The 16,059-nt window shown below is 35.6% G+C and overlaps 1 protein-coding gene across 1 annotated transcript; it reads right to left on the bottom strand.

Moving 5' to 3' along the window:
- Positions 1 to 8,766: 8,766 nt before the first annotated feature.
- On the bottom strand, positions 8,767 to 10,130 carry LOC149223976 (endochitinase 4-like). The gene is made up of 3 exons (XM_089383445.1): positions 9,780 to 10,130; positions 9,522 to 9,636; positions 8,767 to 9,399 (listed from the first exon to the last, which is right to left on the bottom strand). Exons 1-3 carry the CDS (start codon positions 10,057 to 10,059, stop codon positions 9,102 to 9,104), a joined length of 693 nt encoding a protein of 230 aa, XP_089239571.1. The 5' UTR covers positions 10,060 to 10,130; the 3' UTR covers positions 8,767 to 9,101.
- Positions 10,131 to 16,059: the final 5,929 nt, after the last annotated feature.

Genomic DNA, 16,059 nt, shown 5'->3' with positions numbered 1-16,059 from the left:
ATGAGGTGAAGCATGTGATAGTTGCATACAAATTTATGACATGCATGAGCATGTAGTTCGTTATTATTCATAATTTTGAATTAACAATGATGAATGTTCTCATAATGACATGCAAGACTGGGCATGTGGATTATTTTTCTATGATATTATAATGGTATAACTAATGCATTGGTGGCATGTTGAGGTGTGATGATTCACAGGACTCCATAAATGCGCCAAGAGGACCAGTTTATTTGATGATCTTGTGCAAGCCCATATGTACGAGGGAGAATAAGTAACACCATATGGGCTGGGGACAAACTCAATCAACACTACATATGCCAATGGTTCCTCTGTCTTGTGTAGCTCTTGATGGATAACTCTTGAAGGGCTATGGGACCATCTTGAGGAGGCCAAGTGCCTGATGTTCTAGGCTAGGTGTCTGTTATTGGATTGGGATGCCGAAGTCTGGTGGGGGTGTAAGGACTTTGATGCCTGGGGCTATGCGTCTTAGTAGTTGTGGAGGGAGTGGCATAGCCTTGCGAGATGCTCAGAGTCATTGAGTACCATATCGGATGCTTGCCTTGGGGCAGATGAGGTCTGAGTCAGGCGCGAGCCTTGGGGCTAGCCTTGGACTAGGATATAGACTGGGCAGGCTTATGCCTTGTGCCGAAAGTGGGAAAAAGGACAGAGATTCCTTGAGATTTCCCAGGTGTTGTGGAAACTTTCGATGCCTGCTAGTTATACTAGTTTAGGAGAGAGTGTCGGGAAAACATGAAGTAATAAATAACTAAATAAATAAAATATTAAATAATTCAACTTAACTTCGGGACAAAGTTCCTTAAAGTGGCGAAGTATGTAATGTCCCTTAATAATAAATAATAAATAATAATAATAATAAAAATAATAAATAATAAATAATTCAACTTAACTTCGGGACGAAAATAAATAAATAATAAATAAAAAATAGTAATAGTAAATAAATATTAAATAATAAAATAATAAATAACAATACTAAAGCTCTAAATAAGTGTAAAAAATAAATAAAACAATAAAGCATTAAAAATCAGTAAAGCTATCAAAAAAAGTAAAAACAAAAGAAATAAAATAAGAAAGCAATAAAGTTGCATGTAGACACATGGAGTGTGTGCATGTGGTTCCCCTTCCAATGTTTGCTCTATTTAATAGATGGTGAGGAAGATGAGAAGCATTACATCATTCCAAGATTTTATCATTCATTCTCTTGAGAGAATAGTGTTCTAAGACAGAGGAGTCACTAGTAGTAGTATGTTGATTGAGGGCTTGGGGGTTGCTAGTTGTAGCAAGTTCTTGCGCAAGTGAGCCTACAGTTGGGTGGAGAGTCATCCCCAAAACCTTGTTGCAGTAAGCAGAATTCAACCACAGGTAAGTGCTACTCATAGTTTGAACTTGATGTTAATTAGTTGATCAATTACATGTTTATTTTGGGCTGTGACAAGGTCAGCCAGCAACCAAATAAACCCCACATGTGCTCAACGTTTTAGTATAAATAGAGGTGGCCTTCAAGTCATTTCAACACACTTGGGATCTCTTCCTCTCTCTACTTGTCTTTGGGTATTAGTAAGAGGAGAGATCCTAAGGAATAACATTGCCATGACCCAAAAGCCGGAAAAGCCAGAACTACCAAAAAAGGTAGAAAAGTCAGAACTGCTGAAAAAGCCGGAACTACCAGAAAAGTGAGAACTGCCGGAACTGCCGAAAAAGATGGAAATGCCAGAAAAGTCGGAACTGCCGAAAAATCCAGAAATGCCGGAAAAGCCAGAAAATCTTGAACTACCGGAAAAGACGAAACTGTTGAACTGTCAGAAAAGCCAAACTGCCCAAAAAGCTGGAACTGTTGGAAAATCCGGAAAAGTCGGAACTGTCAGAGAATCTAGAACTGTCGGAAAAGTCAGAAAAGACGGAAATGTCAGAAAAGCCGAAGTTGCCAGAAAAGCTGGAAAAGCGGAACTGCCGGAAATGTCAGAACTGCCAGAAAAGCCGAAACTGCCGAGACTGCCAGAACTGTTGGGAACAACTAGAACTGCCGGAACTGTTGAGAACAACTAGAACTGCCGGAAGTACCGGGAACTACTGGAACTACCAGGAATAGCTAGAACAAGCATGCTAGGGACAACAAGCAAGCAAGGTGCAGCCAACAAGCAAGCAAGGTGCAGCCAACACATAGGTCAAGATGGCAACATGGTGCAACAATGGCACATAATGCAATACAATGATGGGTACAATCATGATTAATGAAGCGTGATGAGATGCACCATAGTGATGATGGGTGTAGCATAGTGATGATGGATGTAGCATGGTGACGAAATGCAACACAAACGATAGGTGAAGGAGTCACCTTGGAGAATTAGTTGAAGTAGCATGTCTTCAACTGATCTCATGTATCATCTTCTAAGAGATGATCTATGCTCTTATCTAGATAAGTCAAAGTGTTGACTTTTGTTGTAAACGTACTATATATATGTATATATATATATATTGAACTATTGAAGAACATAGAAGAAAAATTGATCGAGGGTTTCCCCACATTGGGGTCTGTCCCTGGCTAGTGCCACATCTTGCGTCTTCTTGTCTTGGCTTGTCTTCTGCGATTTATGTTTATGTTCTATCTACAGTTTACTTTAATGCTAATGTGATTGCTAATCTAGAAAAGGTATGGAGCTAACTGTGAAAATTGAAATAAATTGCTCTAAGCATAGAACATACCTAAAATTAACATGGAATCAGAGCTGAGGTGAAGACAATGCCCAAGCAAGAGTGAAAGACCAATAACCGAAGACAGTTGGGAAAGGGCAAAAGGATCAGTGGATTCCTTTTCCCTCTTCAAATTCACCAAGGGTGAAGTCGAAACAGAGAATATTATCAAAATCGCACAGCGGAATATGGCCTACCTAAAGATCACTTCATTGGAAGACCGGATCTCAGGGTGGAAGAAATGGCAGATATCTAGTTCTGCCATTATGTGAAGGAGTGTCCGAATGGCAAGGACACATCACTTGATGATGATAACTATCATTCTAGGGACATCTTCAATGATCAAAGGAATGACAGGTAATGCAGGTCATCAAGGAAATGGTCGACTCTTCATAGAAAGCAAGTAACCCCAGGTATGAAGAATCAAATGTTGTTTCTGATAAGATAAAGAAGAATTATCTTGTATTGGCCCTCTCCTTCAGATTCTTTGGGAATCTAGCTTATAGATTGTAGTGCTTCAAGGCACTTTATCGAATAGATGGGTGCACTCTCTAATTTGGTAGAGATGGAAACAATCATGGGATTATACTTGGAGCCGATGCGACCTATCCCAGAAAGGGTGTAGGGAATGTTAAATCTCAATTGAAAAAGGGTAACTTGATTCATTTACAGAATCTCTTTTATGTACCTGATCGCAAGAAGAACCTGGTGTCCATCTTGAAAATGGAAGTCAAATGTTTCAGGGTGGCATTCATTAATGGAAAGGTATGTGTTAAAAAATATAATTTTCAAACATGCTTTTTCTCATGGGTTCAGGGTTGGAAATTTGTATCAAGTTGCAAAATGGTCCCTTGGGGATCATGTCAATTCACATATCGCATCTATAACACCATAGGTCTACCTATGGGGCCCTACCTGATGTGAGTCAAATGGTGATAGGGATGTTTAAGATCAAGTAGATCATGAAGGTACATGTCTGAGATGTACCGAAGAAAAATCTTATAAGGGGACCATTCCCCTCATGCAGCAAGTCCATAGGTTTGGAACAACCCGAGGAGTTTGAGATTCATGATTGGGAATCTCATGTATATAGGTGGAAGAAAGCCCTCTATGGCTTCAAGCAAAACACCCTGGGCATAGTATGAGAAGATTGATAGTTGTCTGATGAAGCTGAGATTCACTATTAGTGAAATTGATCCAAACCATTACTCAAAGTTTGTGGATGATAGACCTCACATACTGGCACCTTATGAGGACGACCCATTTCTAATAGGTGCAGACCCTCTCATTTGCAGAAGTAAGAGGGAGTTGGATCCGGATGTGGAATGATAAACTGCAAGCCTATGACTACCTCAAGGATCTTAACTTTTAGAAGTTATTGGTAGTGATGTCGGACCAGATTTGTGAAATGCCCCTGAGTTTCATAAACTCATTCGCGTTGATGTTCTTAGTGAACTTCCGTCTGGACATATGTTTTGCAGTTAGCATGGTGAGCTCATATTTGGTTGAGCCTCACTGGATTGGTGCCAAGAATCTTCTAAGATATCTTCGGGGCACAATCTCTCATGTATTGAGATACACTACCGAAAATATGAAACTGCATGATTATTCGAATGCTGATTAGGTAGGCAGTGTGGAGGATCACTAGAGCACTTCTCAGTGCTGGTTCTCTTTGGATTTTGCTTCGATATCATGGATGAGCAGGAAGTAGAAGTCGGTTGCTATAAGTACCATCGACACTGAATACATAGCTACGAGTATGATTTCATGTGAAGCTGCATGGTTGCAGAATCTCTTAAGTGAGCTGTTTGTACACATGTTGAATACCACTGTGATTCTTTGTGACAACCAGAGGTGGGATTCGATTATTGAGGAATCTCGTATTCGATAATTTCTCCAGCAGATAGACATCATATACTGCCTAATCTGTGATATGGTAAGTCGATGAGCAAGGAGGCTCCATCGCATTGAGACTAATGTACAAGTCGTAGACATTTTGTCAAAGCCCCAAGGAAAGGTCAAATCTGTGACTTTCCCGAACGATTTGGAGTCGTTGAGAGACCTTCTTATAAGGGTCTTTCATGTTGCATGCATTGAGCTCTGGGAGCTCTGGGGGGCTTGGTGTACTTTTTGGAGTAACATATGACCACAGGGCGACTCACCCTCCTCTGGTGGTGTGCTATGAACAGGATGATTAGTTCTTTTGTGTGCCGAGATGATTCGTTCTCCCGTGGCAACTGTGGAACAGGATGATTAGTTCTCCTGTGGGTCGGGATGATTAGTTCTCCCGTGGCAACTGTGGAACATGATGATTAGTTCTCCTATGGGCCAGGATGATTTGTTCTTTATGGCGACTATGGAGCAGGATGATTAGTTCTCCTGTGGGCCAGGATGATTAGTTCTCTGTGGCATCCACTGATAGGATGATTCGTTCTCCTGTGGACAGGAAGATTAGTTCTCTTGTCGAGGCATCCTACCCATGCAGTCTGGGACTCATGGGAAGTACCTCTCATCTGATCAATGAGCAGGGAAATGAGGATAGGGACCATAGTAGTACTATCGATGGACACATCGTTGTATCTAATGTACTCCCTATGCTAGGATGACCTCCATTGATTTGGGATCAGTATGAGTGGTTTGAGACACTCTCTTGCGAAAGTGATCTCGGATCAATGAAACTAATCTGGAATCAGTATGAATGGCTTGAGACACTCTCTTATTACATTGATCTGGGATCAATGAAACTGATCTAGGATCAGTATGAGTGGTTTGAGACACTCTCATGTGATATTGATCTGGGGTCAATAAAAATGACTTTAGGTTAGTAAGAGTGATGTGACACACTCTCTTCAGATGAAACTGACTTCGGGTTAGTAGAGAATGGTATGAGACATTCTCAATTAATTCTTCTTCTTTGTGGTTCAGTAGAACATAGAAAAGCAGAGTAGAGTAGAGCTCAACAGATCAGAGCAGAGCAGAGTAGTGCAGGACACTGATGGCAGAGATAGTACAGTCGGACATATGGATCAATGGATGGAGTTCTCCCTAGTTGAGAGGGAGTGTTAAAATTGGCAACTAGGGCCAAACTCCATGTGGGTCATCTTATTTATGGCAGCTGATATTTTTCATGGATCCCTCTCATCGAGAGCTGTAGGATTGACCTAAATATCATCCAATTCCGATAAGTATTCATGGAGTTATGAATTTATTTTCATTATAAGACAATTTGTCAAGGTCGGCCATCAACCAAATAAAGCCCACATGTGCTCAACGTTTTAGTATAAATAGAGGTGGCCTTCAAGTCATTTCAACACACTTGGGATCTCTTCCTCTCTCTACTTGTCATTGGGTTGTAGTAGGAGGAGAGATCCTAAAGAATAACGTTGCCCTGATTCAGAAGCCGGAAAAGCCGGAACTTCCGAAAAAGTCGAAAAAGCGGGAACTGTCAGAAAATTCGGAACTGCCAGAAAAGCTGGAATTGCTGAAAAAGCCGGAAATGCCGGAAAAGTCGGAACTGTCGGAAAATCCAGAAATGCCGGAAAAGCTAGAAATGCCGGAAAAGCCAAAAAAGCTAAAATTGCTGAAAAAGACAGAAATGCTGGAAAAATCGGAAAAGACGGAACTGCTAGAAATGCCGGAAAAGCCAGAACTGCCGGAAAAGCTGGAACTGTCGGAAAAGCCGGAACTGCCGGAAAAGTCGAAAAAACTGGAAATGCCGGAAAAGACAGAACTACCAAAAAAGCCAAAAAAGTTGGAAAAGCGGGAACTGCTGGAACTGTTGGAACTGCCGAAAATGCCGAAACTGTCGAGACTGTCAGGAACAACCAGAACTGCCAGAATTGCCGGGAACAGCTGGAACTTCTAGAACTGCCGAAACAGTCGAAGCATCTGTCTCTGAACGAGAGCAGCATGCAAGGGATAGCTAACTAACATTGGGATAGTTATATGGTACTTAGCAACAAATACACTAAGCATGCAATGTTACAGCCAACATGCAAGGGACAACTAGCTTGCAACAACAAGCATGCTAAGGACAACAAGCATGCTAGGGAAAACAAGCAAGCAAGGGAAAACAAGCAAGCAAGGTGCAGCCAACACATAGGTCAGGATGGCAACATGGTACAACAATGGCACATAATGCAATACAGTGATGGGTACAATCATGATTAATGAAGCATGATGAGATGCAGCATAGTGATGATGGGTGTAGCATGGTGCAGTGCGGTGAGGTGCAGCATGATGACGAAATGCAGAACAACGATAAGTGAAGGAGTCACCCTAGAGAATTAGTTGAAGAAGCATGTCTTCAACTGATCTCATGTATCATCTTCTGAGAGATGATCTATGCTCTTATCTAGGTAAGTCAAAGTGTTGAATTCTGTTGTAAATGTATTATATCTCTCTCTCTCTCTCTCTCTCTCTCTCTCTGTTGAACTATTGAAGAACATATAAAAAGAATTGATCAAGGGTTTCCCCACATTGGGGTCTGTCCCTAGCTAGCGCCACATCTTGTGTCTTCTTGTCTTGGCTTGTCTTCTGCGATTTATGTTTATGTTCTATCTGCAGTTTACTTTAATGCTGATGTGATTGCTAATCTGGAAAAGATATGGAGTTAACTGTGAAAATTGAAATAAATTTCTCTAAGCATAGAACATACCTAAAATTAACAATTATGGACTTAAAACACTTGTAAAACAATGGATCTTTGTCTATGGGATAAGAAGAAAAACTCTTTGAGGATTTTGTTACTCTTTCTCTCTTATAAGGTTTTGAAATATGGGGTTGTAGTGTCTCTAGAAAATCATACAAAAAAATAGAGCAATTCCAAAAGCTCCTTTAACTTATAATCTATAAATTAAAGCAAATATATCTTGTCCGATTGAACAAAACAAATAGCATTAAAGACAAAGAGACTTCCTAATATTGTTCTAGTCTCTAGCCAAAACCATTGTGGAATAAAGATTCCGAGTCTTGAATAAATCAATGGGTAATGCAAAATAATGATAATATTAAAAATATTGTTACATCTATATTTAAGGATAAATTATGGTGTAATAAAGAATTAGAGAATAAAAGAAAATAATGATATTTAACAAAGATTACTTTTAATCTAGAAAATAATTTTATTTTATTTTATTAGGTTAAAAAGAAAATGAACAGAATATCTCACTAAAACCACAGTAAAATAGGGTGTTGCAAAATTCTCAAAATATCACCAGTCCAATGAATTTGTCATATTTCCAACAATAATTGAGAATGGAAAAAATTTTCTGTTAGAATGGTCCATGTACATCCACATTCAATCACAATTTCAAAATGTTCGTTACAATATGACTTTTCTAATTAATTTAACTCATCAAAACTATGGTTCTTTTGTAATGATTTTCTTAAGGATTTTTGAATATGAAAAATATATTCCAAATCAAAACTAATATTCCAAATCAAACAAAGTAATTCCTTACTTTTTTAAAGTTCAATAGGAAAAATCAGATCTCAGTGCACATTAACCACACCCACCCCAAATCAACTGCAAATTATTTATATATCCTATGAATAGGGAACAAAATTGCACTATTAACTTAACTACATGCCCATTGAATACCCAAATCTAAAATTAACATAAACTCAAATATTAACCTCAACCACCATCATCTTCGATAATTTAATTGACCTAAATAAATGGTTTAGATAGTTTTACAACATAGTTATTGGATTAAGTAAAATTATATCCTCGTCTCTATATTCCAAAAATCCAAAAACACTTTTAAAAATATCATATTTCATGCCTTTAAATGCTTAATTGTATTTCAACCTTGTAACAATATAACATTTTTTTACTAATGATCAACCAAAAGTTCCCAAAATAAGCGTTTAAATGCTTAATTGTTTTTCAACCTTGTAACGATATAACATTTTTTTTTTACTAATGATCAACCAAGAGTTCCTATTCATTCCATTTGATAAGCACCTAACTGAATTTTCTTGAGGAAACATCAATTTGCAATATACACATCAAATAATGCATCATAGCTCTCATTTTTCACATTGATTATGGCTTGAGGAAACATTATTATATACCTTGAATAATGCAGCATACGCTCATTTTCGCATTAATTTGTTAATTTTAATTTTTAAGAATTTATTAAGCTGCAATAGATAGTTGTCCTTGGCGTTAACACGATCTTTGTGTGAACATCACAAGTTTTAAGAACTCAACAAAATCCTGGTCTATCCGAAAATTGTCATGTGATTTAATTGCATTATTTTGTCAGTAACAGGTAATACTACAATAATATATACCCTCTTATCACTTTATTTGAGTGCTACAGAATATTTGTCATATTTGAACTCCTTTGATGGAGATCAAGAGGCTGGAGCAGCAATGAGTCTTAACAGCTAAGGTTGCTTCCTGGATCTACGCCGAACTGACTGCAGTATTTGGTGTAATAACTGATGCGGTTATTTACTTGGTCAGTGTTTCCACCGTTGCATTCTAATGCTCCGTTGATTGCTTGAATTGTTGCCCCAAATCCTTGGCCGGATGTAATAGCGGAGTGGCAGTCGCTGTTCACATTCCAATACCAAAGCGCAGTCTTCCATGAGATTAGGGCATCCTGAGCCACAATTTCAGGGTCATTCAGCAGATCCACGCCGAGGTAATTTCCAGCTGGACCATAGTTGAAATTCCTGCAAAATGTGAGAGAAAACAAGAAGCAAGCAAATGGTGGGTCACCAAATATTTAATTCAATTTCAATAGAGAAAAAGCATTATAGCATATATAGAAATACATATACACAAAGAAGCATACCATGAGAGTTGTATGGGGCCACGGCCATAGTATTGCTTCCCGGGTGCGCAGGGATATTGTGTACTGTTGGAATCACAGTAGTCGCCCTTCTGTATCTCCTCGATATAACAGAAACCTGTAAGTGAATCCCTATATAAGTCAATATGTCGATGTAAATATCTACAAATTCTGAAATGAAGTCATCAATTTTAGAGATTTTAAGGTCATATTCAGAATTTATTTATAGAAACAGAAGGTATATATGGATGTGAGACGCACTGCCAGTCTCGTGAGCAACGTTGGCGAAGAAAGCGGCAATTTCTCTCTTCTCGTCATCGGAAGTCCCAGTTGTGCCGAAGCCAGAGAATGCATTGGCCGCAGTAATGAAGTCACTGTATGTATAGAAATTCTTTGCTTCACAGGTATCAGAAACCCCAGATAAAATTCCATTGAAGAAATCTTCAGTAGCAATATCCTCCACATCTCCACGGCATGTAGAAAGGGCAAGAGAAAGCCCTAGAATAAACATGCTCGCTGTCACAGGGAGATGAATTGCCATATTAGCTTGATGGAGTATTATCTATCAAGACTGATGTTGTCACTGGCACAGCCACAGACTGAAAACTTCACAGTTCTGTAATGAAGGAGGGGTGAGACAGGTGTTTGGTTATATAGCCATAGACGTGGGTAGTGGGATGATCTTTAGTTTACCTGATTCGAAGGAGATGGACAAAATCCCACCCCATCATTCTAGATAATCTGATTAGTTGACTTGACTTCTTCTACCACACGTTTGGGAAATTAGTTGTTGTGCTCTCTGGATCACAGCCAAAAACTGGATTTTTTGCGAGTCAACCACAGCCACTTCGCTTTACCGGGCGAATACAGAGTGAAACATGATGGAGTCACAACCACTACATTATTTTTAACTTTATGGCGAGAGAATATTGACACGAAACGTCCGCAAGTTGACATCCAAGTAGGTTTGAAATTTGGTATCAGCTCACATGGTGGAGTGTAAATAAATTTTCAAGATAGCCCTCTTCCGTTACATTTTTCGCTTAAGACAGGCAACGCCTATAACCTGACATACACACGGTTGAAATTTGGTGTCAACTCGAAGCTTGTGCAGATAAATTTCGATAATTACACTCCAATTTTTCAGTTACCATTTTACAAAATTACCTGCCAAAGTTATACTGGCTTCATATGCATATCAAGTGATGGGCTTCTACAAAACAAATTTAGATATACTAATATAAGGCGTTCTCCACGGTGGCAACAATTTTCACGAGAGGGCAATTTTTTTCAGGAATAAGGCAGGAAAATTTAAAAAAAAAATTGATTTCTAGAATTTTTTAATCACTTTTGAGACGTCTACCAAGGTCGCACATTTGAACGGACGGTGTGGCACATTTGTATGGATTGTTTTCAAAAACGTTGATAGAACAAATGTTTGAAAGATGTTTTTGATGATGGAAATGGATTCAGCACCATAAAAAATTGGAGAACACCTAAAATCTTGACATATGACAAGTGTAACCTTGATTTACAAAAAAATCTGCCAGATTTTATCATAATCTTGCTGGAATTTTGATACTTTTTAGGGAAAATTTGAAATGGGGTCAGAGCACAGCCTATCGTGATGGTAGAAATAGATTTAGCATCATCAAAAACCCTTGAGAAACCCAAATATTAAAGTTCCACAGCTTTAACTTATATTTTAAAAATTTCAATCAAATTTTATCAAAATCTTATTGGAATTTCCATTATTTTTCTGAGTAGTCTTTGTTAGATTACTCAATTACTCTTTAATATAATGAGTATATATTAATATATTAAGAGTGATTAATATAATGAGCATATATTAATAAATTAAGAGTGGTTGATAATGAGAGTTAATTTTGAAGATAAAGAAAATATATTTTAGGGTGATTTAAAAGGTAATTTGAATTTAAATTTGTTCAAAACTTTTAGGATATTTAGTTTATAATATTCAATTTTTTTATTTTAATAATTTTTGTTGAACTCAAAAAAAAATTGTCAAAGAAATATTATTTTAAGTTGTTTAATTTGCAAGCATCCACTGTTTTATGGATTTTTCACTTAAATTTACCATTCCAATTATTTTAGATAAAATTTTGAGGAAAATGCATAAAAATGTGTAGTCTATCTAAAAGATTGTCATTTTCTTAACACTTTTTCTAATCAATTGTATATAAAATCTTGTAAATATTTTTAAAAATGGCAAATTTAATTTTTTAATGGAGAAGTTCAAAATATCACATAAACTTTTGTCAATGTTAAATAATAATAAAAAGAATCTTGACTTAAATTTGTATTATCTAATGGCCCAAAAAACATTTCATATATTAAATTAAATTAAATCAAATCTTTATCCATGTTGGGTTTTTTTCATTTTGAATTATCTTATTATCCGTGTTGCAATACATTGGATATTACAATGGGTTTTGGTCAAAACCATATTAGTTTGGGTTTGACCAAAAAAAATTGCAAAAAATTCTATAGTATAACATTACACATTGAAATATATGTTTTTCTAAATATAATTTAATTTATATATGTTCAATTGGCTATCAAATTGAACATTGTATTTTCGTTTGCCTATACATTGATCACATCAAGGTGTGGGATGGGCATTTATGATCCCATTGATCACATCAAGGTCTGGGATGGGCATTTATGATCCAAATTTGTGTTGGGAAGGTCCTAAAATTATTGCTAATGAGTATAATCATTTTATATTCCTATTTATAAAATTGCTTATGATTAATATAATCTAATAAAAAATATATTATTTAAAATTACATATGTAATTTAAAAATTTATTATGATATGTGAGAGATATATTTTTATTTTTGCATTATATTTTTAAGAGGAAGAGGTCACTTAGATTTTTGTGGAAACTTAACCATATATAATAGATTATGAACTATTAATGAATGCTATGATAAATTATACACTATTAATGAATGAATGCTATTCAAAATAATAAGATGTTTGTAATAAAAATAAATATAAAATTTCTAATATTCACAAACCAAAATATAATAGAAATTATAATAAGATCTATACACAAATCTAATAATAAGATTTTCATAAAATCATATCCACTAACCATAAAAAACCAAATATAAATTATTAATAATTATTTCTATATTACAATAAAAATAATATTAATTTACAAGATTTAATAATACATTTTATTACAATTTAAAATTAATTTAATTATAACCTTTTAAATCTTATATTTTTATTATTTTCTATTCTAATTTAACAAATTTGATTTCATGGGCTAAAACAACTATAATTGTGATTTCATTTACGCTAACCATTCTCTTAATTTTTAAAGTCAATTTTCCTTTCCTGCGATTTATTTTTTTAATAGTTGTTTTCGACGCATGCACATATTAATTTATTATTTTATATATAGCTTTGCTACCGCAGAATACTTTTTCTTTAATTTTTAGAATATTCGACTCATAAAGCAGCCGCTCCATACTATCACATGGGCTCTCTTATCTTGTCCTACGTTGAATCCATGTAGTGATAGAAGACAACTTGTTTTCTCATTATACTGTAGCGTACCATGTGCAAATTTGACTTCACTAAAGTTGTGGGACGATTATTATGATTCTCACCAACCATTTGTTACTTTCCAAACGTTTTAGAATGTTCCTTCATTGATAACTGAAATTTGACTTTCAAGCCTTATTTATCCAAGAACCTTCTTTAATTGTAACAAATTTGACATTTATCGTTGTCTATCACGGTAAACAAATGACTTTTCAAAATATAATTCAAATTTAATAGAATGATAAATAAAAATAAAAACATAGTTTCACGTTAAAGAATTGATTAATTTTAGTTTACGTTATTTAAAATTAAAAATGTTATATAATATTTCAAAACTAACTTGATTAATAGGTTAAATATAATAATATATTTTAATTTAATATAATTGGTTAAAAGAATAGTTATTTAACATTTAAATGTTCTATTTATTTTATATTTTTTAATATATATAAGTAACTTTATTATGAAAATTGGCAAGCTCAAAGGTAGGTGTCATGATCTTGAAGCTTTTTACAAGGGTAAGAGGGTTGATGATGAAGGACGGGTAGGGGAGTGCATGGCCACTATCCCACTAAGAGTAAAATGGGAGACATGGCCAACCCTCCCCAAGCTCTTAATTAAACAAAAGGTTGGAGGTTGATGTACTTAGAAGATGGTGTAAGGATCAATATAATGCACTGGCATAAGATTATAGTGAAAACATGGGCATTTATATCAATGTGTGGAGACAAAAGCCATAGGTTCATGATGCCACCTTGCTATTCATTCCTAACTTGCCTTTCAATGTCAATTAGCAATTTTGAGTAGTGGAGAATATCTAGTTAGGTTATCAATTAGACTTGGCATGCTTCGGGTTCATTTTCCCATGTTGCGCTTTGTTATTGCACCCCATTATCACTTATTATCATTGTAGGAGGTTGATTTTGGGTTTTGTTATAGGTTGGGAACAAGCATGGCTATAAATTGGACATCTAGTGTGGTCATTCTCTACATTATGAATTTTTCTAGTAGGATATCTTCTCCTCTTTGGACTATCTGCTACTTTCTATAAATTCCATTCTTATTCCAGGATTGAATTATCTTGTAGCCTTTCATCAGTTCTCTTCACCAATTCTTTCAACCTCATTTTCTCTCCTCACCATGCTTGGCCCCTCTTCCCTTCTATCATCAATTCGTTGTTTTCCTTTAATAGTGACTCTTAGGCATTGGGGCAACATTGGTTAATCTCTCCTAGATTTTTCTTCATTTCTAGGAAGCTCACCTCATTTGACCCTATTCCTTATTTCTACATTAGATGCTCACCTCTTAACTAAGTCTCGGTCCCTTGTATTCACTCCACTACCTCTATATCTCATCCAATCCTCACCTTTATACACCTCAACTTTGAACCCATAATTAGGTGGTATTCCAATATGCATCGACAACATGCTAGTCTACGTTGAGGTTTGGAACAACATCTACAAAAAATTGAATGTCATTTTGGCCTCCCTCAAGATCTGACCTTCTTACTAGGAAGCAATGAAGAGCCCATTGTTGTTGGGCAATTGAAATATCCAAAAACAGGTTGTTGACTTTTTCCTATGTCCTTCATTGTTGCTTTTTTGTTAGTTTCTATAGTTTTCTGGATATGCTTTCTTTAGAGGGCCTTATTCTTGGAGACTATAATGTCATATTTTTTATTTACAAAAAATATTATGGATGATTAAAATGTCAAGGTGTTTACATTGGTTGGGTTTCCTAAGTGGCTAACCAAGGAAACTAGATATGTGCAATTTCATTACTCTCTAATGAAATGTAGTTTCTTTTATCGATAAAAAGAGTTCAATGAATTCATCTCAATAATTGAATATAATAGACCCATAGGTTCCTTAGTTTTAATCTTTGTATCTAAACAACTTCCATGAATTGGGGAAGATTCAATGCATAATTAATGGTCCATGGTTGTAACTAATTTTGTCAAACCTAAAACATCTTGTCAGCTAGTCAATTTTCCTAGTTAAGGTTGACATGTAATTGAACATATGGTCAACCACACAGTAAATCATCTAGTTTACAACTCAATTTATTATTCCACAAGTCAAATAATCAACCATATAGTCAACAATTAGATGTATCGACCATCGATTGTTCAATCGACCATATGGTTTACTACTCTCCAAGTTGACTTGATCAACTATCTCTAGTAGAGGTGTCATGAACCAACATAACCTAATGGTTTGACACAAGTTCAAAAACACCCTCATATGTACATTTAGCTAGATACTTAGGAGGTGAAATCACATCATTAGGAAGCCTCCCATAATTGTAGCTCCCTAAAGTTAAAACAAATCTCCAAGGTTAAGAAGATTAGCTTCTAATAATGGTTTGGTGGATATATCAATAATTTTATCATCTATTTTCTAATAATAAAGAGGAGAAGCTTTCTCTTTAAGTAGCGGTCTTGTGTAGTGAGCATGAATCTCAACATGCTTCATCGTACAATGTGTAATAGGGTTGTCAACAACCTAAATTACACTTTAATTTTCATAATTTCCATACCTAAAGGTGTTTATAGGAAACCCACATTCTCCCAATAGATATAAAATCAATACTACCTCTATACATCCATTACTCACACAATAATACAAGTATTTTATATCTAAAAAATTATTTTTCTTTTTTCCTTGTATAGTGAGACTAGTGTTAAAAAAAGAAGCAAAAAATATACCTTAAAGTGTAATTATGAACAATGTTGTCACCTACTTAATTAGAGTCAATGAAGCTAACTAACATGTCTAAATGAGACAATACTTGATGCCAAAGGGAGAAGTAACTTTGAGGTAATGAATGATTCTCTTTGTGGAATTCTAGTTCATTTCGTGTCGACCTTGCATGAGTCAAGAATTCTTACTACTAATCAAGGAAATTTTAGGTCGATTCTGAGTTAAATAAATAACTGTATCGATCAATTGTCAGTAAAAGA

Source organism: Pinus tabuliformis, chromosome Q (assembly GCF_031772625.1).
Source record: "Pinus tabuliformis cultivar Carrire ecotype Pingquan chromosome Q, CPIR1, whole genome shotgun sequence".
Lineage (NCBI taxonomy): Eukaryota > Viridiplantae > Streptophyta > Pinopsida > Pinales > Pinaceae > Pinus > Pinus tabuliformis.
The sequence above is the reverse complement of the archived record's forward strand: the minus strand, read 5'-3'. Positions and strand labels throughout refer to the sequence as shown.